The following is a 23,437-nucleotide window of genomic DNA, read 5'->3' as shown; positions in this document are numbered from 1 at the left end:
ATTCCATTGTAATAAAAGACAGTACTATGTTGTAAGTATAATTTTGTTTTTAATTGGGCAGAACAGAGGTCTTTGGGGCCAAGACATCAAAGTTCCAAATGAGCCGCTGTCATAAGAAAGAGCAGATTCGGTCGAGCTGTCCAGGATTGCCTCCGCTGAGGAAGCGAATCTCCATCTGTCCATCAATGGTGCTTGCTGCGGGAGAGAAGGAGAATCGAATAAATATGTGCTGTTTTTTTGTATGCCACGTTTTACTACCTGAAGGAGTCTTGTAGTGACCTACAATTACCTATCCTGCCTCTCCTCACAACATACACCCTTGGAGGTAGGTGGGGTTGAGAGAGCTCTAAGAGAACTGTTCTGTGAGAACCAGCTGGCTTCATCACCCAGCTGGCTTCATGTGGAAGAAGACTGGGAAATCAAACCAGATTAGAGGCCGCCGTTCTTAAATACTATCCCATGCAGGCTCCCGTAAATGTAAGGACGTTCCCAGGCTTTCCTTTCCAGTAGCCAGGACACCTTACAAGTATAACACCACCAGCGCAAAAAAATCAAAACACTTCAGAAAAACATAGTGATACAAGGAGTCCCTCAAAATTAATATTGCACCTATCACAAATTACTGTAGACCTGTTTATGCTAAAAACTGAAAGAGAAAGGCTTTAGATCTCTGGCTGATGAAATTAATAGTTAGAGCAGAGCTTACTGCTGGGAGATACGGATGAATGGGAGTGGAGGGATTATTGCAGACCTGCCCCATTACTGATGGAGCAGGTTTAAGTTCACCTGCTGCGGAGATAACACTTTCTCCAGCTTTTTCTCTTCTGTTTAGACCTGAGCAACAGCCAGTAAATGAATTCCCTGTGGCACGGCCCTCATACTGATGCAGAACTTGTTTTTACAGCAGGCGAGTGTGTGGTCACTAGCCTCAGTACACTTAGGAAGGGGGTAAAGCCTACAGAAAGTGGGAGGGACGTAACATTTATGTAAACATGGGTGGGATCAGGTATGTATTTTGAAACAGTAGTTTTCTGCCCAGCGTGGGACTGAAAATCGTCAGCCTTGGCCCACGTTTGTTCTTGTTCAATTCAGACCCTTGCCCTGACAACACCCACGCTGTCACGTGCCGCTTTTTTGAACTACTGTGTAAAGACAACTAAATAAGAGTTGTTACAATATAGAGAAAAGCTTTAACCAATGCTTTGAAAGCACAAATGACAACAACCAAGCTTGCATAGGTGCTCGATATTAATAGAAAACATATAAAGAAGATCAAACTCGCTAGAAAAATCATTAATGCTCGGCATGGTCAGTGGCAAAAGGAAACGTGGTCGCCAAAGGATCCACTGGCTCGACATGATCAAGGCTGATCCAGGGATGATCATGAAGCAATTAAAAGAAGCAGTTAGAGACAGGGATGCGTGGCGAAGACTTTCCTAGAGAATCACCAAGGGTCGGACACGACTGAACGGATAACATCATCATCATCATAATCATAAAGAAGATGCTTACCCATCAAAAACTTTACTGCACACGTTTTCTATTAATATCAAGCACCTATGCCAACTTGGCAATTGTCATTCTGCATTTATTGTATTTCTGAATCTATGGTTATAATAACAAAAATAGAATCCAGTGGCACCTTTAAGACGTACAAAGATTTATTCAAAAGGTGAGCTTACGAGTGCAAGCACTCTTCCTCAGTCTAAATGTTTTCATTGACTAGTTTTAATGTAAACCGCCCTGAGCCTTCGGGGAGGGCGGTATATAAATCTAAACAAACAAACAAACAAATAAATAAATAAATGAACAACCATCTTAATTGTGGAGATATAAGGCAAAAGCAAATTGTGGCAAATTAGCAAACTGTGTCATAATATCCAAATTAAGTCATATGATGCCATATGATAATTCTTTCCTAAAACAGCTAATCAGTCTTTTTCAGTTCAGTTGTAGTGCATGCACTTGAAAGCTCACACCTTGAATAAATCTTTGTTGGTCTTAAAGGTGCTATGCATGCTTCTTCAGATAGATTCCAATATAAAACCTTGGTGTTCAGAAGGGGTGGCAGGTTACAGTAGATGAGCGATTGGGATGTGAGTGTCCAGCATGTAGGGGGTTGGACTAGATGACCCAGGAGGTCCCTTCCAACTCTATGATTCTATGGAACAGCTGTTTTTAATATCCCGCTTTTCACTACCCAAAGGAAGTCCCAAAGCAGCTTAGATTTATGGAATACTAGAGTTAGAAGGAGCCCTACAGACCACCTAGTCCAACCCCCTGCTCTATGCTGGATCAGCCTCAAGCATCCGGGATCAGTATCTGTCCAGCAGCTGCTTGAAGACTACCACTAAGAGGGAACCCACCGCCTCTTAAAGCAGTACATTCCATTGCTGAACTACTCTTTGAAAACCGCTCCCTGCTCTCCTCTAAGTGACAACATTTCAAAGACAGCAATCATATCCCCTGTCAAACTCCTCTTCTCCAGGCTGAACATTCCCACGTCTTTCAACCTTTCCTCACAGGGCTTGGTCCCCAGGACCAGGATCATTCTTGTTGCTCTCCTCTGAATCCTCTCCATTTTGTCCACATTTTTTTTTTAAAGTGAGGCCTCCAAAACTGCACACAGGACTCCTGGTGGGGTCTGCAAGAACAGTCCCAAGAGAACTGTGAGAAGCCCAAGGTGGCTGCATGTGCACAAGTGGGGAATCTGGTTCTCCAGATTACAGTTTGCCTCCCTTAACCACTACTTATCTGTTTATTCAGTAGGACTTCTTGTCAAAACGGCATCCAGGTAATTTCTGTTTTCAGTGAAATTCTGTCCTCAGTGACAAGTCCTCTGAGTCTTCAATATTTTTATCAATTTTATCCCCATACCTATGTGAGCCTGTGGCCAGTATTATATTATTACTATACATAAGGTTAATATTCTTGATACTTATAAAATTGATAAAAATATTGAAGACTCAGAGGACTTGTCACTGAGGAAAGAATTTCACTGAAAACGGAAATTACCTGGACGCCGTTTTGACAAGAAGTCCTACTGAATAAATAGATAAGGAAAACTGTAAAAAAGGACACTTTCTTTATTGTATTGCCATTTTATTTTATTGTATTGCCATTGGATAGGTCTTTCTATCTCTGTTAGGTTTAGTTATTAGACTGTCCTTCTTATATACTTGTATGACCCTTAACCACTACACCATAGATGTCTCTCTGGTGCCCCTGGACTAAAACTTTGTTCTGCTGCTTCAGACCAACATGGCTACCCACCTCAATTCAGGCAGTGTCCTAGTTCAGCATGTCTACATGTTGTTTTTCCCTATAAAGTTTATACTCCTTTCTATGCCAAGGGGAGAAAGGTGGATTACAGGGGTTATGATTGTCACAAATCCATGGGAGAGTTGGCCAGCTGATTGCCAGTTGGAGCCCAGCTGAATGACCCAGCAGGAACTTAAGCCTACCATCAGTCCAAACACAAGGACTAGACAGTCTATGGCAGGGGTAGTCAAACTGCGGCCCTCCAGATGTCCATGGACTACAATTCCCAGGAGCCCCCTGCCAGCATTCGCTGGCAGGGGGCTCCTGGGAATTGTAGTCCATGGACATCTGGAGGGCCGCAGTTTGACTACCCCTGGTCTATGGGGTGGAGTGAAGGAAAATGCCTCTAAATCAATTGCTGTACAGCTAAGCAAGGTCACCAAAGAAGTCCAGGGCAGCTACACCTCTGTTCTGAGTTTAGAGCAGGGGTGGCCAGGCTGTGTCTCTGCATATGTCCATGGACTACAATTCCCATGAGATCCTCTCAGCACATGCTGGCAGGGGCTCATGGGAATTGTAGTCCATGGCTATTGCAGATATACCACAGTTTGGCTTCCCCAGTTTGGAGCATGCTGAATGTATGACCAGGCACCTCCCTCTGAATCAGGACCAGGCTCACCTTTTTCATGCTGAAGCCACTTGCGCTCCAGGTAATACTGGTAGCAACTCTCAAACTCCAGGTCGGTGTAATCAGGAAGCTGGATGGGGACAAAGGGGTCCAGGGTATCGAAGCCCTCCTGCAGTGTGGGGAGGACAGGAAGGGGGAGATGATGAACAGGTCTTGAAACTTTCCATTTCCCCCCCACATAACTTTGGGGCACTAAGGAAAAAAAGAACCCGCCCAAGCTGCTTCTTATCAAAGCAAGGCCAAAACAAAATCTCGCTGTCTGCTGGGGTCACCCAAATGAGGCTGCAGCCCCCAAGTTCCCTCTCTGGTATGACTCAGCTCCAGTTGAAAGCCCCTTCAGGGCCTGCTGCCAGAAGCTGTGCCAACAAAGAGAGGGCAGGAAGCAGATGGCAATCCTCCGTGGCTGGTGCCGAGAGACCCTTTCCTTCCAGCTTCTAACTGCCAACGACGGAGTCATTTCGGGGGAGGTAGGAACCAGGAAAGGCCCAATGCCCCTCGCTCATGCCTGGAGCCGGCACTGTTCTCAAAGAGTGATTTTGCTTGGGTTTGCCTGCTGCCAGCTCAGATAAATGTATTCAGAGCTCTGGTGCCAAAAAAGGGAGCGTATCAGTGTTAGAAATAAACTGTGTCTAAATGGTGCGTGAAAGAGACACTGAAGATTTGAAAGAAGCCTTTGGGAGGCTGTAAAGGTTAACAGGGAGAGGGGTCAGAGGGAAGCGGCAGCAGGGGCAAGACTGGTCCATGCAGAGGGGTTCCAGGAGAGGAGGGAGGGAAGAAATGCAGCATGCCCCATGCATAAGAAGCAGTGAGGAATCAGGGAATAAATCTAAGAGTCCAGTGTGGGCTGATTGGTGGATATTTAAGCCTGCAGATTAGGCCCATGCCAACAGGAAACGGATAGTTCTCCACACTTGGGGGAACTGTGCCCCCCCCCCCATTTGCACATGAATCTGAAAAATTAAAAGAATACATCATGGGATTTAAATCCCTCCCAAAATAAAACCCGAGGCATGGAACTACGCCAGACTTGGCAATGAGAGAGGGCATGGGATGCTCTCCCCCCCAAAAAAATCCTGCAGGTGCTCACTTGTAAACAACCAACAACCGGTGCCATGTGTGCTCAGTCAGCCCTGCTAAACACAGCATCTTAAGAATTTGAGCTTGGTTTCTGGACAACACTATCAGGCTTCTAGCACTTATGGGCTAAGAAGCCAGTCTTGAAAACAGAGCCAGTGCTTTATAAGACAGAGCAGCACTGAGAAATTACATGGCTTTCATACCACATGCAGCTCCCCAGCTCTCGCTTAGAACATAGAAACACTGAATTGGACTTCAAGGGTTATCTAGTCCAGCCTCCTGCACAACACAGGAAATTCACAGCTATTCCCTCCCTCCCCCCACGTGACCTTTGATCTATGCCCAGAGGAAGGCAAAAGACCTCCAGGATCCCTGGGCCAACTTTTCCTGGAGGAAAGTTCCTTCCTGACCCCAAAGTGGCAATTGGCGTGACCCTGGGCATGTAAGAAAGGGCCACGAGAGCCATCTGCCTAAATTCACAGCAGCATCATTGCGGTCTGTCGGCCATTAGCCTCTGCTTAGAAACCCTCAAAGCTGGAGAGTCTATTGCCTCCAGGGGGAAGCCAGTTTCCCCAAGGAACTGCTCGAACTCAGCAAGCAGCTGGCAGATGCAATGATAGATCACATGCTGCTTTAAGTGTGCCTACAGCAGGGGCAGGCAAACTGTGGCTCTCATACCTGTGGACTACAATTCCCATGAGCCCCTACTAGCACATGCTGACAGGGGCTCATGGAAATTGTAGGACATGGGTATCTGGAGAGCCACAGTTCGTCCCCCTTTGGTCTAGAGTACAAAGGGGCAGAGTCTGCATGGCCTGCGTCATGGCGGGTAAGCAGACCGAGACAGACCCTCTCCCACCTTTGATCCACACAAATGTCTGGAGTTGTCCTTCTGTTTGTGCCTGTCTCACAATGCGAAAATGGAGGAGGAGCCCCAGCCTTGGCCTCACCTTTCCTAGCAATTCGCTGGGCAGGTAAGCTCTGCGGGGTTGGAAGACAGACCCTGTCTGGCTGAGGGTTGTCACGATGGCACCTCCAGTCTGGAAAATACAAGAGAGCAGCATGTCACAAAGGAAACCTGTTGGAGGTCCACACTGACCATCCTCTCTATTCCTGCCTGTTCATCTTTGGATGTCCTGCTCCAGGTCCCCCCCCCCCCTGGGGCTACTACGGGGGGGGGACGACGACAACCTGAGGAAGGGCCTTCTAGGCATTAGCACCAAAGTTGTAAACCTCTCCCCACAGGGAGATTCTTCTGCCAGTGGGTGAAGACTTTTGCTTGGCTTGGCATACCACCGGTAACGCTTACCAATGCAGGAAGAGGCAGGCTGACTGCAACGGAGTCCGTTGCTCCTTTCCCTTCTGCTGTCGCATGGAGCATGGAATTCCAGGGAGACCCATCCTCAAGGCTCGCTGTACCTGCCCAAGGTCACCCCCTGAATCTAGCTTTTAAAAAATGTTGCTTTGGTAGCAGCTGCCAACACAGCCCAAGAACCTTCGCTGCGTCCCCGGGGTGAAGCTGTGGTAATCCTTTTGTGGCTGGCTCCGCCTCCTGCAACAGCAGTATCGCTGCCATGTCGGAATTCCCAATGTGCCTGCAGGCTCAAAGAGGTTGGAGGACTCTGCCCTAAGGGATTCTCGACTATGAAGACTTGGTCAGTCCGGGCAATTCTAGTCCCTTCGGCTTTCTCCTGGACCAAACGACAACAGCAACAACAAAAAGCATAGCATTCTCCTCACCCAGTCATTGGTCACCATCTTCCTCAGGTTGCGGACCAGCGTCAACTCCTCTATGGAGACCTGAAGCCAACAGAGAAGCCATGGAGCACGTGAAGCTCCGTCATGTGGAATCAGTACATTGGTCCATCAAGGTCAGTATTGTCTGCTCATGCTGGAAACATCTCTTGAAGGTCTCAAGCAGAGGTCTTTCCCATCACCTACCACCTGGCCTTTTTATTTTATTTTATTTATTTATTTATTTGGATTTTTATACCGCCCGTTCTTTACAGCTCTGGGCGGTTTACAGGGAACATTATAATTTAATCTAGAACATACAGTTTCAATACAACGTCATAACAACCGAGTAACAATTTATATCACAGCATAAATAACAACCACACTGGGGATGCCGGGGATTGAACCTGGGACCTTCTGCATGCTAAGCAGATGCTGTGCCACAGGAACCACAGTCTATCCCAGTTACAGAGACCCCAGTTTATCTTTCCAGAGGAGGTTGTGCTGGCTTTCATCGAACCTTACCCATAATAAGCTGGCTCTAATATTTCTGAAAAGCCAGCTTATGCGGAGCGCTGTCCAACACACTTCTGTGTGTCCGGCCTGCGCTTCCACCTGCATGAGCAAATCCGGGTGTGCCCAGTTGAGGCGGCCTCTAGAGCAGGGGTAGTCAACCTGTGGTCCTCCAGATGTCCATGGACTACATTTCCCACGAGCCCCTGCCAGCAAATGCTGGACATCTGGAGGACCACAGGTTGACTACCCCTGCTCTAGACCACTAGCCCCTGAATCCGGACACAAGCTGCACGCCACCTCGCGCACACACACACAAACACGCCGCCTGCTGCTGAGAACAGCACATGCTGATGCTTCACCCGCCCCATGCGGCTGGCGGAGGCTCTGAGGCGCTGCCTCCGGCCGCGAGGAACCAACGGCAGTGCCCCTAAAAGGTGGCAGTGCCACGATGAGCCTCCGGCAACGTGCCTGCTGCCTGTCGCCTCCTGCCCACAAGGAGCTGTCACATGCCGCTGCTGGATCGACCCCCTGCGCGCGGCCCACAGGTTACAAGCTGTTGCCCATGCCCACTGTGCGCACCCAATGACACCCACTGCCTCACACGTCCGGTCACCACTCAAAGTGGATGCCACGAGGAGCTGTTTGTCCCCACGGGCCCTGCCGGCCCTGTGAACAAACAGCCTCCCTTGCTTCATGGCACATGCCGTCCCCATTCACCCTCCCATGTAATCATGGCAATGATTTCCATCTCACGTCTCAAGCAACAAAACGATAGGTGCAACCCTCTCCACCTCACTGATGCAGTAAGAAATTAGTTTGGTTTTAATGTGATGTTTGTTAGAACAATATGCTACCTTTTAATTATTTATTCTGGGCACCTTTCTCAATGGAAAGGCAGGGTACAAATGGATTTAAATAGAAAAAAATTAAAAGTCCATTAAATCCAGCATCCTGCTTCACACAATGGCCTCAACCAGTTCCTCTGCAGGGCCAGCAACAGGGCAGGGAGGCTGAGGCCTTCCCCTCATAAGAACACAGGAGAGCCCTGCTGGGTCAGACCAGGGAGGGTCCCTCCAGGCCAGCCTCCTGCCTCACACAGGGGCCAGCCAGTCCCTCTGCAGGGCCAGCCACAGGGCAGGGAGGCCGAGGCCTTCCCCTCATAAGGACACAGGAGAGCCCTGCTGGGTCAGACCAGGGAGGGTCCCTCCAGGCCAGCCTCCTGTCTCACACAGGGGCCAGCCAGTCCCTCTGCAGGGCCAGCCACAGGGCAGGGAGGCCGAGGCCTTCCCCTCATAAGGACACAGGAGAGCCCTGCTGGGTCAGACCAGGGAGGGTCCCTCCAGTCCACCCTCCTGCCTCACCCAAGGGCCAGCCAGTCCCTCTGCAGGGCCAGCAACAGGGCAGGGAGGCCGAGGCCTTCCCCTCATAAGGACACAGGAGAGCCCTGCTGGGTCAGACCAGGGAGGGTCCCTCCAGTCCAGCCTCCTGCCTCACCCAGGGGCCAGCCAGTCCCTCTGCAGGGCCAGCAACAGGGCAGGGAGGCCGAGGCCTTCCCCTCATAAGGACACAGGAGAGCCCTGCTGGGTCAGACCAGGGAGGGTCCCTCCAGTCCAGCCTCCTGCCTCACACAGGGGCCAGCCAGTCCCTCTGCAGGGCCAGCAACAGGGCAGGGAGGCCGAGGCCTTCCCCTCATAAGGACACAGGAGAGCCCTGCTGGGTCAGACCAGGGAGGGTCCCTCCAGTCCAGCCTCCTGCCTCACACAGGGGCCAGCCAGTCCCTCTGCAGGGCCAGCAACAGGGCAGGGAGGCCGAGGCCTTCCCCTCATAAGAACACAGGAGAGCCCTGCTGGGTCAGACCAGGGAAAGTCCCTCCAGTCCAGCCTCCTGCCTCACACAGGGGCCAGCCAGTCCCTCTGCAGGGCCAGCAACAAGGCAGGGAGGCCGAGGCCTTCCCCTCATAAGGACACAGGAGAGCCCTGCTGGGTCAGACCAGGGAGGGTCCCTCCAGTCCAGCCTCCTGCCTCACCCAGGGGCCAGCCAGTCCCTCTGCAGGGCCAGCAACAGGGCAGGGAGACTGAGGCCTTCCCCTCATAAGGACACAGGAGAGCCCTGCTGGGTCAGACCAGGGAGGGTCCCTCCAGTCCAGCCTCCTGCCTCACACAGGGGCCAGCCAGTCCCTCTGCAGGGCCAGCAACAAGGCAGGGAGGCCGAGGCCTTCCCCTCATAAGGACACAGGAGAGCCCTGCTGGGTCAGACCAGGGAGGGTCCCTCCAGTCCAGCCTCCTGCCTCACCCAGGGGCCAGCCAGTCCCTCTGCAGGGCCAGCAACAGGGCAGGGAGGCCGAGGCCTTCCCCTCATAAGAACACAGATAAGCCACCAACCACTGCTGTGGCCTTTCAGCTCTGAGTTCCATACCGGGCTCCTGTCTTCTTTCTTCAGTGTTGTCCTTCCCCAAAGGGAGTTGACGCCATCCACGGCCACCAGCAGCTTGAAGGACCCCGAAGGGCTCTGTTGCTTCAGCTCCTTAAAAACCACCGCCACAACGTCGCTGGCATTTCTGACACGGTTCAGACCCTTGAAAGGGAAGAAGAGACAGGAGCTGCTCAGCGCAACGAGACCAGAGGCATCCCGAGAACCAGTGACCGCCAGACACACCCACTGACTGCAGAAGGAGGACCTGATCTGCCTTCTGCAGGCCCCGTGCTAGCAGAACAGCTCAACAAACATGCTGCTTCGCCTCCTCTCCCCAGTTTAGGTCTGCAGGGTCTCGGCAAGGCCAGATGGGCTCGACCGTCCTCTTACCTGTTTTATCACGCTCATCAGGGGGCTGCCCTTCTCAGTGCTCTCCCACTTACTCCATGTGTACTTCTGCTGCGTATTGATCTACAAACAGGTGAGGATTAAGAAACCCTAGCATCACAAGGCAACTGAAAGGAGTCTATAACCATGGAGCTGGAAGGGATCTCCAGTGTCGTTTAGTCTAACCCTCTGCTGAATGCAGGAAATTCACAACTATCTGCCCATGCGCACAGTGGCCAGCCAGTTCCTCTGGAGGTCCAGCAAAAGGGCTGAGAACTTCCCCTGAGGTTGCCGCTTGGCTCTGGGATTCAGAGGCTTAGTGCCTTTCAATGTAGGCACTTTAATTACCATGTCTAATAGCCTCTGACATATCTCTCCTTCGTTAATCTATCTAATTTGCTTTTAAGGCTATTTATGCCTGCGACCATCCTCTGGCATTAAGTCCCACGTTTTAGTCACTCACTGTGCAAAGAAGCATTTCCTTCTTCTTCTTCTTCTTCTTCTTCTTCTTCTTAGATTTATATCCCGCCACTCCCTTGCGGCTCGTGGCGGGTAACAATATCGCAAATCCCCATTAAAACCCCATAAAACAATAATAAAATTGCCAATATTGCCGGCATGGCAAGAATGGCAGCTCAACTCCCCCCCCCGTCCCTCCCACTACTAGCGGGTGGAGAGGAGGTCCTGATGATGTTTTGCTTCGGGTCCAGAACCCAAGTCCCCGGGGGGGGAAGCATAGATCTATTATCAGCCCCGGCCTCAACCATAAACCTGGTGGAAGTGCTCCGTCTTGCAGGCCCTGCGGAACGTTGAAAGATCCCGCAGGGGCCCGCAGCTCTCCCGGGAGCTCATTCCACCAGGTCGGGGCCAGGACTGAAAAGGCCCTGGCCCTGGTCGAGGCCAGGCGTGCTTCCCTAGGGCCGGGAACGACCAACAGGTTTTCACCCGCAGAGCGCAAGGCCCTGCGAGGGGCATAGAGCGAAATCTCCTGTCCTGAATCTCCTGCCCGTGAGCCCTGGAGGGCCTAGCATTTTGCGAGAGAGAATAAATTATCTTCGTCAGGGGCCTGCAAAACGGAGCTCTTCCGCGAGGTCTATGGTTAAGGCCAGCGTGGCGAAGAAGATCTGACGGGCCCCCCGGTGTGAAGAGCGTAAGCTTTGCGATCTGCACCCCCTCCTCCCACTCCTGTACTAGCTTTTTGAGGGGTTAGTGGGTTGTAGACCGCCATGGTTTTTAAATGTTTCCGGAGTCTGTTTTGTACATCAGTGGTCCCCAACCTTTTTTCGGCTGGGGACCGGCAGGGCAACTGCCCCGCCCGCAAAGCGCGCATGCGCGGCCGGGCCGCACATGCGCGCCCGAAATCACGCATGTGTGGCACTTTTGCGCATGCACACATGGGCGAAAGTGCCACGCATGTGCGATTTCGGCCGCGCATGCGCAATGCGCGGCGCAACCCTGATTCCCTCTCTCCCCCTCCCGCAGTAAGAAGCTTCTCGGGCCGCGAGCTTGCGGCCTGGGAAGTTTTTTACTGCGGGGGGGGGGGGACGGGGAGAGGGAACCGCGGCCCGCAGGTTGGAGACCACTGTTGTACATGGATGAATGTCCAGAATTGTTTTAATGGGGTTTGAACACGGACAAATTGTAACCCGCCGCGAGCCAGTTATGGGAGTGGCGGCCAATAAACCAAAACAACAAAAATAAATAAATAAGTCTCTCCACCATGTTGCAAACCTCCTCCGTCCTCTCTTTTCCAAACTGAGACTCTGAGATCCGTGCAGGCAGGGCGGGGTGCCAAACGGGGTTCGAAGTCGACGCAGGAATCCTGCAACCCTCCCCCTCCCACCCCCACCGGGGCAGTAGCAGCTGCTGACCTCTTTCAAGAAGTGCTCATTGGTGATGGCAAAGTTCTTTAGCCAAGTCGAGGCTTGCAGTGGTTGGTCGAAGCGCTTGCTGTTGTAGGAAGACGGCAGCAGTTCTTTGCAGTTCTTCACCCAGAGGTGAGCTGCGATGGAAACCAAAGGAGCCAATTTGGTACAGCAGGAACAAGCAGAGACGGCCATTGTGCTTCTGGGCAAAGTTCCCTGGACGCTCTGGGTGTGGTGGATGGGAGGGGGGCAACCTGGGCAATTCTCCCCCCGCCTGGCTACCGGCCACAGCCTTAGCCTAATGGGCACAAACTGGAAAATTCTGGCTCGGTTCAGGGTTTTCACGAACCAAAGCCCTGGAACGAACCAGTTCCAAGAGAGGGGAAGCGAAATAGGCCACTAAAATGGCAAACTGACCTTTCGGGCCAGCAGGAGACAGGAGTGCCCGCTCTGCTGTCTGGCTAAAATGGCTGCAAGCTATTTCAGAGATCGATTTTGCTCCCTCCCGCTCAGAAGGGGAGGGGGGGGAAGCAAAACAGACCACTAAAATGGCTGCCAGCCATTTCCGGCTGCACCTGTCAGCTGTTAGCTTTCAAGGGCTGCCAGACATTTAATGCCAAGGGGTGTGATAGTACTGCCAGCAGAACCCCCAAAGTGAACTGCACAAAGGTCTGAAGAAGTGTTTTGGGGAGGCACAAATGGGACATTTTCGTTGGGAAACTTAGCTTGTGCCCGATTTGTGGCCACTCCTAACCAGCAAATGTGATAGGGCCGTCTAGGGGGCCACCCCCTCACCGCCCTACAGAGCTGACGGCCGCTGACAGCCGGAGACTCTGGCAGTGGCTGGTGAATGCAACGGGGCACCTGTCTGTGCCCCATTCAGCTGACTGCCAGCTCCTTCCCATGTGATGCCCCTTGATGCTATGGCATTCAGTGGCAGCTGGCAGCAACTAGGGCACCTCGTTGGTTGCCCCTTTCCCTCGTCCAGCTGCCCCACTTGCTCCACTCCTGGAAAGCCGGTGTGTTTAGACCAGGGGTAACTGCGGCCCTCCAGATGTCCATGGACTACAATTCCCGTGAGCCCCTGCCAGCTGCTGGCAAGGGCTCATGGGAATTGTAGTCCATGGACATCTGGAAGGCCACAGTTTGCCTACCCCTGGTTTAGACCGTGCTTTAAAACTGGCTCAGACCACGCCAATGGAGGTGGAACACAGCCAGCAATCCATTTCAAGGAAAGCAATGTTGAAGCTAGTCAGATCAACGTTCAGACGGGCCTTGGTTCCCATATAACAAATTAGTTCAGCAGTGGAATAGGCTGCTTAAGGAGGTGGTGAGCTCCCCCTCACTGGCAGTCTTCAAGCAATGGTTGGATACACACTTTTCTTGGATGCTTTAGGATGCTTAGGGCTAATCCTGCTTTGAGCAGGGGGTTGGACTAGATGGCCTGTATGGCCCCTTCCAACTCTATGATTCTGTGATTCTAAATCCTGAACTTGCTTCAGCTGCTCTTCTATTCTTGCTAGGACCCAGTAGGGCATTTAAAAGAAAACACAAAACAATGACATAAGTCCTATTGAGACCGTCTTGTTCAAAGGAGGAAGGACAAATAGTTTGCTTGAATGACCAGCTCCTTGCATGGGGGGGTCGCTTGTGCAATAAGAGTACATTCAGCCCCCCCTTTTCTTAAGGTGCTGGATTTCTGCTGTGGATGAACACCGACAGAAGCAATTAATTGCCTCCATTCGGAATAGAACCGGACTGGACATATTTACCGGAGCTTCTGAAAAGCCTAAATTGGTTCTCAGAGAGGAGGATAAGAAGGGACATGAATGTAGGGTTGGGTGCTTCGGCGGCCGAAATGCCCAATCCTAGACATGATTGCTCTAAGTATTTCACTTGGAGGAGGGCAGGGAGCAGTTCCTCTTGGCAGCAGTGGAGAGGACCGATCCACAGTCATGGTTGTAAATTACATGTAGAATGATACCAGCTAGATATCAGGGGGGGGAAATTTCAGAGTACTTCAGCAGTGGAATCGACTGCCTAGGGCAAGGGTAGTCAAACTGTGGCCCTCCAGATGTCCATGGTCTACAATTCCCATGAGCCCCTGCCAGCGTTTACTGCAACAGCAGTGAAGTCCCTCGGCAAAAGACTACCCCCCGTCCCCCCCAGGCCTCAGTAAAATTGTCAAGCGTTGATCGGTCCCCGGTGATAAAAAGGTTGGGGACCACTGTGCTAGAGGGCCATATGGCCCACACTGAGAATGGCTGGGTTACGCTACGGCAAGTGTCCAGCACCTTTGCCCCTAGCCAGAACTTCCAGACAACAGCAGATGTGACCTAGAGTTCTTACCGTCAGGAATGTGCAGGATCAGCCAGTTCTGCCTCGCGCAGTAATGGATGGCGTGGCAGAGGGTCATGGTCTTTCCCGTGCCCTTTTCGCCATCTTCGATCACAGGGTGTTAAGGAAACCACAGCAGCCCGATTGGCCTACAACTGGAGATGGTCCCCTTGTGTGTTACACCCACACGCCCCTTCCTATGCCATCTTTGACACCACCGCTAATCGACCTTGATACTATAGCAGCCTTTCTCAACTTTTGCACTGTTGAGAAACCCCTGAAACATTCTTCAGGCTTTGAGAAACCACAGAAGCGGCTGATCCTGCAGAATGTGGTCGGGAAGCAGCGCTGTGGGCATGCTCACCTGAGGCTCCTCCCCTTTCTACCCCTTCCAGGCCCATCATTGGCCATTTTGGGAGGGAGGGGGAGGGCTGGTCGCATGAATGTATATGGTCATCTCACCTGATGAATATATATAAAATATATATTAAAAATAATTAACTCTTGCCCTTTTGGGAAACCCATTCAGGGATGTCAAGAAACCCCAGGGTTTCATGAAACCCTTTTTAAGAAAACCGGTACTCTAGCAATGACATGGGATACTGATCCACTCCTAATTAAATATGTACAGCTTGAGAACAGGGTATCTAAAGGACCTTCTTCTCCCCTGTGTTTCTGCCTGGGAATTAAAATCATTGGGAGAGCATCCTGACTGTCCTGTCATCAAAGAAGGTCATTTGAAGAAGAGTTGATTTTATGCTCTGCTTTTCACTGCCCAAAGGAGTCTCAAAGTCTCAATCGCCTCCCCTTCCTCTCCCCACAACAGACACCCTGTGAAGTGGGTGAGGCTGAGAGATCTCTGAAACTGCTCTGTGAGAACAGCTTCTAGCAGGACTGCGACTAGCCCAAGGTCATCTGGCTGGTTACATGTAGAGCGGTGGGGAATCAAATCCGGCTCACCAGATTAGAAGCCGCCGCTCTTAACCACTATACCAAGCTGGTGGGTATGTGAGAGAGGGCCTTTCCAGTGGCAGCCGAATGATTGTGGAACAGCCTCCCCAGGGAGGTACCCCTGGCCCCCTGGCTTTTGACCCTTAGGAGGCAGCAGGAGACACTTCCATTTAGGGGAAGCAGAGCTGGGATTTTGTAACCCACTTTTCACTGCCCAAAGGAGTCTCAAAGCAGCTTGCAATCACCTATTCTTCTTCTCCCCACAACAGGCACTTTGGATGGGAGAGCTTTGAGAGACCTCTCACTGGCCCAAGCTGGCTGGTGAATTAAACCCGGCTCTCCAGATTAGAGGCCACTGCTCTTAACCACTGCACCAAGCAATCTTAATTTTTAAAAAATGTTGGTTGCATGTATTTTTATGTACTCTGTTTTATATACTCTATTTACAGTGTAAGCCGCCTTGAGCTCTGTAAGGAAGAAAGGAGGCTAATCAATGTTGCAAATAGAAAAAATAAACTGACATACAGATGGAAGGCAGTACTGGGCACCAGGGGCCCCTCGAAGGAAGACTTTCTCAACCAGGGTTTCATGAAAACCCTGGGCCTTTTTGGCAGCCCTGGAAGGGTTTACGGAATGGGTGAGAATTAATTAATTTATCAGGTGATATGACCATCTATGATGTCACCCCACCCACCTTTCCCTAAAATGGCCAATGATAGGTCTGGAGGGGGTGGGAAAGGGGAGGGGCCCCATGTGGGCGTGGTCTGCAGCTCTGCTTCCCAACCATGTTCTGCACAATGGCACCACTTCCAGGGTTTCTCAAAGCCTGAGGAATGTTTCAGGAGTTTCTCACAGTGCAAAAGTTGAGAAAGGCTGCTTTTAAGTTATGAGCGGCTGCTCATGCACACAGGAAGCCCCACTCAGCAGCAGTCTGGAGCCACACAAGATCTTGCACTGCCGAATGCCCATTTTAAGATCACGGCCATTTTGTTCTGCTCAGGATGTGAACTGCTCCTCTCAGCAGGGGGACAACAATTAGACAGAACACTGCTGGGCCCTGAATACGGATACCCGATACTGCAAACTAGAGGGGAGGAGGAATCTGTACAGACACAGAACCCTGAAAAGGTCTGTTAACTCCTTTTTAAGGAAGCTGCTGGACCTCGTGACTGAATCTCAGGATCACAGAGTTGGAAGGGGCCTCCTGGGTTTACCGAAGAAGAAGAAGAAGAAGAAGAAGAAGAAGAAGAAGAAGAAGAAGAAGAAGAAGAAGAAGAAGAAGAAGAAGAAGAAGAAGAAGAAGAAGAAGAAGAAGAAGAAGGAAGAAGAAGAAAGAAGAAGAAGAAGAAGAAAGAAGAAGAAAGAAGAAGAAGAAAGAAGAAGAAGAAAGAAGAAGAAGAAGAAGAAGAAGAAGAAGAAGAAGAAGAAGAAGAAGAAGAAGAAGAAGAAGAAGAAGAGTTGGTTCTTATATGCCGCTTTTCTCTACCCGAAGGAGTCTCAAAGTGGCTTACAGTCGCCTTCCCTTTCCTCTCCCCACAACAGACACCCTGTGAGGGGGGTGAGGCTGAGAGAGCCCTGATATTTCTGCCCGGTCAGAACAGTTTCATCAGTGCTGTGGCAAGCCCAAGGTCACCCAGCTGGCTGCATGTGGGGGAGCGCAGAATCGAACCCGGCATGCCAGATTAGAAGTCCGCACTCCCAACCACTACACCAAACTGGCTCTCATGTCCCAAGGAGGGAAAGATTGTGTCCCTGTTCTGAGACTCGATGGACCAGTTCTGCAAACTGCCCTGATTCCACTTCACATATTATTTCGGACTGTCAGCTTCATGCGACTCTTCGCAGAGAACTTCTCGATCCTCTGCTTCGTCCCAGGGGTTTAGTAAACGGTGAAGCTACACTCCAGTTCCTGCTAAATGATCCTTCTGCAGACAGCACATGGTGTGCAGCTGAATTTTTAATGGTGGTTTATCGGGCCAGAACTAAGACGTTTTAAATCAGCCTATTTTACCCCGTTTTAGTTTATAATATTGGCCTATATTAGTATTCTACCCTGCCTGACTGCATTTGCCTTTGCTTGTTATATGCCAATAAAGGTTTATGATATTATTAAGTAAATACGAAAAGGGCAAGACAGCAAGGGCGCCATAGCAAAGGGGGCATGAGCAGATATAAGGAGGCGGCACAGGTGCAAAACCTTGAACGTGCTTCTCAGTACTGCTGCTTTCAGAGGGCACTTAGGTCAGATCGCAATTTCCCCTCCTGGCTAACCGAACCAGATTGCCAGGCCCTCTTTCTCCTACCCCACCGTAAACAGAAGCCCAGCCCGGGCTCCTGTCCAATTTAAGGGCATTTAGCGAGACACCAGCGGGTTGATTTGAAAACATATTCCTCCACCATGAAGAAGAAGAGTTGGTTCTTATATGCCGCTTTCCCCTACCCGAAGGAGGCTCTAAGCAGCTTACAATCCCCTCTCCCCACATCAGACACCCTGTGAGGGAGGTGACCCTGAGAGAGTCCTGATATTATTGAAGAAGAATTGGTTCTTATATGCTGTTTTTCTCGACCCGAAGGAGTCTCAAAGCAGCTTACAATTGCCTTCCATTTCCTCTCCCCACAACAGACACCCTGTGGGGTGGGTGAGGCTGAGAGAGCTTTGATATTCCTGCTCAGTCAGAACAGTTTTATCAATGCCGTGGCGAGCCCAAGGTCACCCAGCTGGCTGCATGTGGGGGAGCACAAAATCGAACCCGGCTCGCCAGATTAGAAGTCCGCACTCCTAACCACTACACCAAACTGTCTCTCTGAGGGGCTGGAAGCATAATGGTATTTCCCACAGAAAGCTGGTGCTCAGACTGCCCACAGGACATGCCAAAGGACATGCCACACACGTGTTTCTGTTGAACAGGATACAGAGGAGGTATCGGATGGCGGGGTGAGCAAAGTTGGTTTGTTTTAAGTAGCTGATGAGTTCGAGACTTGGCTTCCGCACCATGAAGCAGGCTTCGTTGAAGGTTTTCATCTGCCAGAATTAAAACATACGTATAATTAAGGAGAGAATAAAGCTTTGAAGATAGAAAGAGACAGTGTAGTAAGCCCAATTGCACGTAGACGAATCCTAGAGCGGGAAGGGGCCATGCAGGCCATCTAGTCCAACCCCCCTGCTCAATTCAGGATCAGCGTCAGGCATCCATGGTAAATATCTGTCTCATCGGCCTCAAGTCAGACTGCTGATTCTTTTAACTCAATATTGTTTTAATCTGACTGGCACTAGCTGATCAGTGTCTCTCAGGCAGAGAACAGCCTTTCCTTATAGCTGCTAGCTGTATTTTCATTGGCAATGCCAAGCACAATTGTGAGTAGGAGGGCAGAAGGGATTGGGTTGGTGCTTGGCTCATGTTCTGGCCCCCACCTGGTAGAACGAGCTCCCAGAGGAGATCAGGGCACTTGCAGAACTAGGGCTTATGAAAGGGAGCACTAAGGTACAGAGCTTCACTGGTCCAGACATAAGGACATAAGAGGAGACATGTTAGATTAGGGCAATGGCCCATCCAGTCCAACACACTACATCACACAGTGGCCGGAACCCAGGTGCCCTCAGGAGGTCCACCAGCAGGGCCAGAACTCCAGAAGCCCCCCCCCCACACTGTCGCCCCCACCCCCCCAAACACGAAGAACCTAAGAGAAGCCATGTTGGATCAGGCCCATCTAGTCCAACATATGTCGAAAACCTAGGAGCCATCAGGAGGTCCACCAACTGGGCCAGAACGCTAGAAGAACCTCCCACTGTTGCCCCCCAAGCACTGAGAGGACAGAGCAACCCTGCCCCAGATGAAATATTCCTTCTATACAGAATCACAGAATCATAGAGTTGGAAGGGGCCACACAGGCCATCTAGTCCAACCCCCTGCTCAACGCAGGATCAGCCCTAAGCATCCTAAAGCACCCAAGAAAAGTGTGTATCCAACCTTTGCTTGAAGACTGCCAGTGAGGGGGAGCTCACCACATCCTTAGGCAGCCTATTCCACTGCTGAACTACTCTGACTGTGAAATTTCCCCCCCTGATATCTAGCCTATATCGTTGTACTTGAAGTTTAAACCCATTACTGTGTGTCCTCTCCTCTGCAGCCAGCAGAAACAGCATCCTGCCCTCCTCCAAATGACAACCTTTCAAATACTTAAAGAGGGCTATCACGTCCCCTCTCAACCTCCTTTTCTCCAGGCTGAACATTCCCAAGTCCCTCAACCTATCTTCATAGGGCTTGGTCCCTTGGCCCCAGATCATCCCTCCCTCACAGTTAAAACACGATATGATTAAAATAAATAGTCAGAAGTTCTCCACAAAACAGGAGACCATTAAAAAACATTGTGAGATAAAACCCCTAAATACAAGCCTAAGTAAAAAGATGCCTAAAAGAAAAGAGCCACTCAGTCAGCCTCCATCAGCTACTGAAAACACAAAAGCTATAAATACCAAACCTAAAAACAACAGAAAACAGCAACCCTTGCTACCTTATGGTACTTATCTAGATGTGTGGTCGTGTTAGACTGTCTGTCGCTGTAGAAAAGGGCAAGAGTCCAGCAGCACTGTAAAGACAGGGAGGCCGAGGCCTTCCCCTCATAAGGACACAGGAGAGCCCTGCTGGGTCAGACCAGGGAGGGTCCCTCCAGTCCAGCCTCCTGCCTCACACAGGGGCCAGCCAGTCCCTCTGGAGGGCCAGCAACAGGGCAGGGAGGCCGAGGCCTTCCCCTCAGAAGGACACAGTGGAGTCCTGCTGGGTCAGACCAGTGGCCCATCTAGTCCAGCATCCCATCTCACATAGTGGCCAGCCAGTCCCTCTGGAGGGCCAACAACAGAGCATGGAGGCCAAGGTCTTCCCCTCATGAGAAGATCAAAAGAGCCCTGCTGGATCAGGCCAGGGGTCCCTCCAGTCCAGCCTCCTGCCTCACCCAGGGGCCACCCAGTTCCTCTGGACATCCAGCAAATATGGCATCAAGGCCGAAGCCTTCCCCTGATGTTGCCTCCTGACACTGCCTCTGAATGTGGAGGTTTGCTTTAGTCACCACAATCAGTTGTCACTGACAGACCTCTCCTCCGTGAATCTCTTTTCAAGGCCGCCTATGCCTGGGGCCCTCACCACATTCTCTGGCAGCGAACTCCACATCTGGATCATACCGTTTATCCTATTGCCCGAAAATCCTTCCTTAAACCCAGACAGCTGTGCAGGGCCTCTGGTCATATGCTTCGCTGGGAGTCCTTTGGGGCCTCTGCTGGAAGACCGTTCCAAAGAACAGATGCCGCAGCTGAGGAGAAATGTTCTTCAGGGATGGGAGATGTGAGCGGAAGCCCCAGGAAAATGATTAGCTGACCCATGAGACATATTAGAAAGAGGGCTGATTGGGTGGGAGGTGTTTAAACGATCCAAAGGGAATGTACAGCATGTCAGAACCCAAATTTATTTATTTTTTCATTTGTGCTCCATCTTTCTCCCCAAAGGGAACCTGGCTGATGGCAGGCTTGAATTCTACTTCAGAGTGCTCCTTCGGGGGAAGTCCTCTGTAAATCGGAATGTTATTAACTAGATCTGGGGGGTGAAAAAGGTTGAGAATGTGATTGTGAGGTTGTAAGCTCCTGGTAGGGGTGGGAAACCTGTTCTTTTTGGCTTATGATTCTTCACACAATGCCGTCTTATTAATGTAGGTTACAAAAATAATCAACTCAAGGTGATTTCAGCTCCTTTAGCCGCCTCCTATCTACTACAACTCTCCAAGACTATAAAGCAGAGGGTTTGCTACCTAGGAGCCTTCTAGCAGGGGACGGCCAAAGCCAGCCCTTGGGCAAACCATGAGCTACGGCCTCCTCCTTCTGCTGTGGGACCCTCACCACATGCAAGAAAGAGAAGGTGGAGGAAAGGACTGTAATGTGCCAGCCTGCAGGTGGAAGAAAACATTGTAGGATGCTCTCCCGTCTTGTTTTGTTTTTAATTATAGTTATATTTTGCCGTTCCCAGCACAGCTGACTGATGCAGATCACAGCAATCATATAAACAAAAACAGTCTAAAAACCCCTCTCTCCCGAACCAGCCCCCCCCCCACAACGGCCCACCGGATAACCCCCCACCCCACCCTTACCCCCCTAACCGTATGCCTGGGAAAATGGTGAAACGGCGTTCCGGAGGAGGGCTAGCTCTTCCTTGTTCTTCCTCCCCCTGGCCTCAACCAAAGGCCTGGCGGAAGAGTATTGCAGGTCTTGCAGGTATTGTGGAATTTTTCCAATTCCTGCAGGGCCTTCAGATGTTCCAGGAGCTCATTCCACCCGGCAGGGCCAGGGACCTTGTCTATTTCCCAGGACCTATCAATTGATATTGGCAACTGCAAGGAAAGGACACGGTCGACCCTTTCTGGAGTGACTGAGTCGAGAAAGCCGTGGCCTGCGGCTTGCAAGACCTGAGCAAGGCTTCCCTGCCTCCTACCAGCCCCCCTGCCCAATCCTCAGGCTGGCAAGAACAAGAGAGCGCACCTGTAACTGGAAGCGTGGCGGCAATCCATGTGGGAGCATCACCTTCCTCTCCTCTTCAGGGATGCTGTAGTAATGGCCCACGTGCTCTTCCGTGTGATTGGCCTGCAGTGTGGAAGCGACAGGCATTTTTGGTTATTTTTGAATACTTACAGCCCACAGCTCTCAGAGCACAGGCTCCCCCCCCCCCCAATGGATCAGACGAGATTCAAAACAGTTTAGTGAAGAAACCCATCTAACTGCACGTGCCTGGAAGACCCAATGGAGGGGGTCAACTTGAGTTGGTTGCCATTTGGAGGCACTGGCTCCTTAAATCTTCCGGGAGCCGCAAGAACACATGAAGCTGCTTTATAAGTCAGTCTTGTCTACTCACACCAGTGGCAGCCTTCCAGGGCCTTGGGCTCAGCCACATCACTTACTGCCTGAATCTTTTAACTGGAGACGCCAGGGATTGAACCTGGGACCATCTGCATTCCAAGCAGAGGCTTTACCAGTGAGCCATAGCCCCTGGCTTGATGCAGCAGGGCCATAGCCCCTCTCAGGCTGAGGTTTTTCACATCACCTACTTTCTGCATCTTTTAACTGGAGGTGCTGGGAAGAAGAGTTGTTTTTTATATGCTGCTTTTCTCTGCCAGAGGCTTATATTCGCCTTCCCTTTCCTCTCCCCACAACAGACACCCTGTGAGGGAGGTGAGGCTGAGAGAGCCCTGAGATTACTGCCCGGTCAGAACAGCTTTATCAGTGCTGGGGCGAGCCCAAGGTCACCCATCTGGCTGCATGTGGGGGAGAGCGGAATCAAACCAGGCTCGCCAGATTAGAAGTCAGCGCTCCTAACCCCTACTCCAAGTATTGTACATATTGGAGCGAGGAACAGTGCATGCTGGGAGAATTTTGTTATATTTTGTCGGTCACCATCAATTAACAGAATCTCAGTCGGTCAGTGGCTCTGCTTCTGTGCGCTTGTGTCTTTGAGACAGAGTCAGCGTTTGTTCAAGTCACCGTAACCAAAAGAAGTGTGCTACAAACAAAGCTTACCTTAGCAAGAAGGCACAAGATCGGATCTTCTATGTTTGTTACACAACTGAGTGAATATTTCAAGACAAAGAAGAACTGGTCAAGCGAAAAACCAGCGGATCTGCCCCCATGCAGCAACATGGCCTCAAATCAAAACTTCCCTGGATTCTTGTGAAGTCTGAAAGGCTATCATGCAGATCCATTCTTATAGTCGACAAGGATATTAGTTTTAGATCGTGAACCCAGCCCCAGAATCAATTCGTACAGCTGTATCCACCTAGCTTCTAAATGTGGACAGACAATAATAATACAAAATAAAAGAGAAAAAAAACAGGTTTCCGGGAAGCTAAATCCTGCAGATGTTGCTTTCCTGCAACAGTCATCTGGGTGAAATCCTGGCATTGACGCCACCCGCCCTGGGGAGACCCATGTGGGCCCAAACTGTCGGTTCTTCCATGCATTCGAGGTTCAGGACTCAAACGCTCAGCATCCAAGGTGGGGGGGGGGAAGCAATGTGGTGCAAGGGGTGACATTCATCACACTGTCGGAGGCTGCGCCCAGTTTGGGTTTGCTCATTCCGCGGCAATGTGCAGGGGCCCTGTTGCCTGGCAACGCAAACCAAGACCTGGGGTGGCAAAGACAATCGCCTGTTGCCATCTGGGCCCTGCTGCCGGAGAT

The 23,437-nt window shown here is 51.0% G+C and overlaps 1 protein-coding gene across 2 annotated transcripts in view; it reads right to left on the bottom strand.

The window, feature by feature from the left end:
* Positions 1 to 29: 29 nt before the first annotated feature.
* The window catches only part of DAP3 (death associated protein 3), a 44,966-nt gene continuing 21,558 nt past the window's right edge, over positions 30 to 23,437 (bottom strand). For both annotated transcript variants that reach the window (XM_077322796.1, XM_077322786.1), the window contains 10 exons: positions 21,749 to 21,850; positions 18,142 to 18,250; positions 14,290 to 14,382; positions 11,947 to 12,077; positions 10,079 to 10,159; positions 9,692 to 9,850; positions 6,767 to 6,826; positions 5,977 to 6,066; positions 3,941 to 4,058; positions 30 to 195 (listed from right to left, as the gene is read on the bottom strand). In XM_077322796.1, coding sequence (XP_077178911.1) covers positions 110 to 195; positions 3,941 to 4,058; positions 5,977 to 6,066; positions 6,767 to 6,826; positions 9,692 to 9,850; positions 10,079 to 10,159; positions 11,947 to 12,077; positions 14,290 to 14,382; positions 18,142 to 18,250; positions 21,749 to 21,850 — 1,029 coding nt within the window. In that variant the 3' untranslated portion in view covers positions 30 to 109. The remainder of the gene's footprint in view (positions 196 to 3,940; positions 4,059 to 5,976; positions 6,067 to 6,766; positions 6,827 to 9,691; positions 9,851 to 10,078; positions 10,160 to 11,946; positions 12,078 to 14,289; positions 14,383 to 18,141; positions 18,251 to 21,748; positions 21,851 to 23,437) is intronic.

Source organism: Paroedura picta, chromosome 1 (assembly GCF_049243985.1).
Source record: "Paroedura picta isolate Pp20150507F chromosome 1, Ppicta_v3.0, whole genome shotgun sequence".
In the NCBI taxonomy this organism is placed as follows: Eukaryota; Metazoa; Chordata; class Lepidosauria; order Squamata; family Gekkonidae; genus Paroedura; species Paroedura picta.
This window is presented reverse-complemented; position numbering and strand designations above follow the sequence as displayed.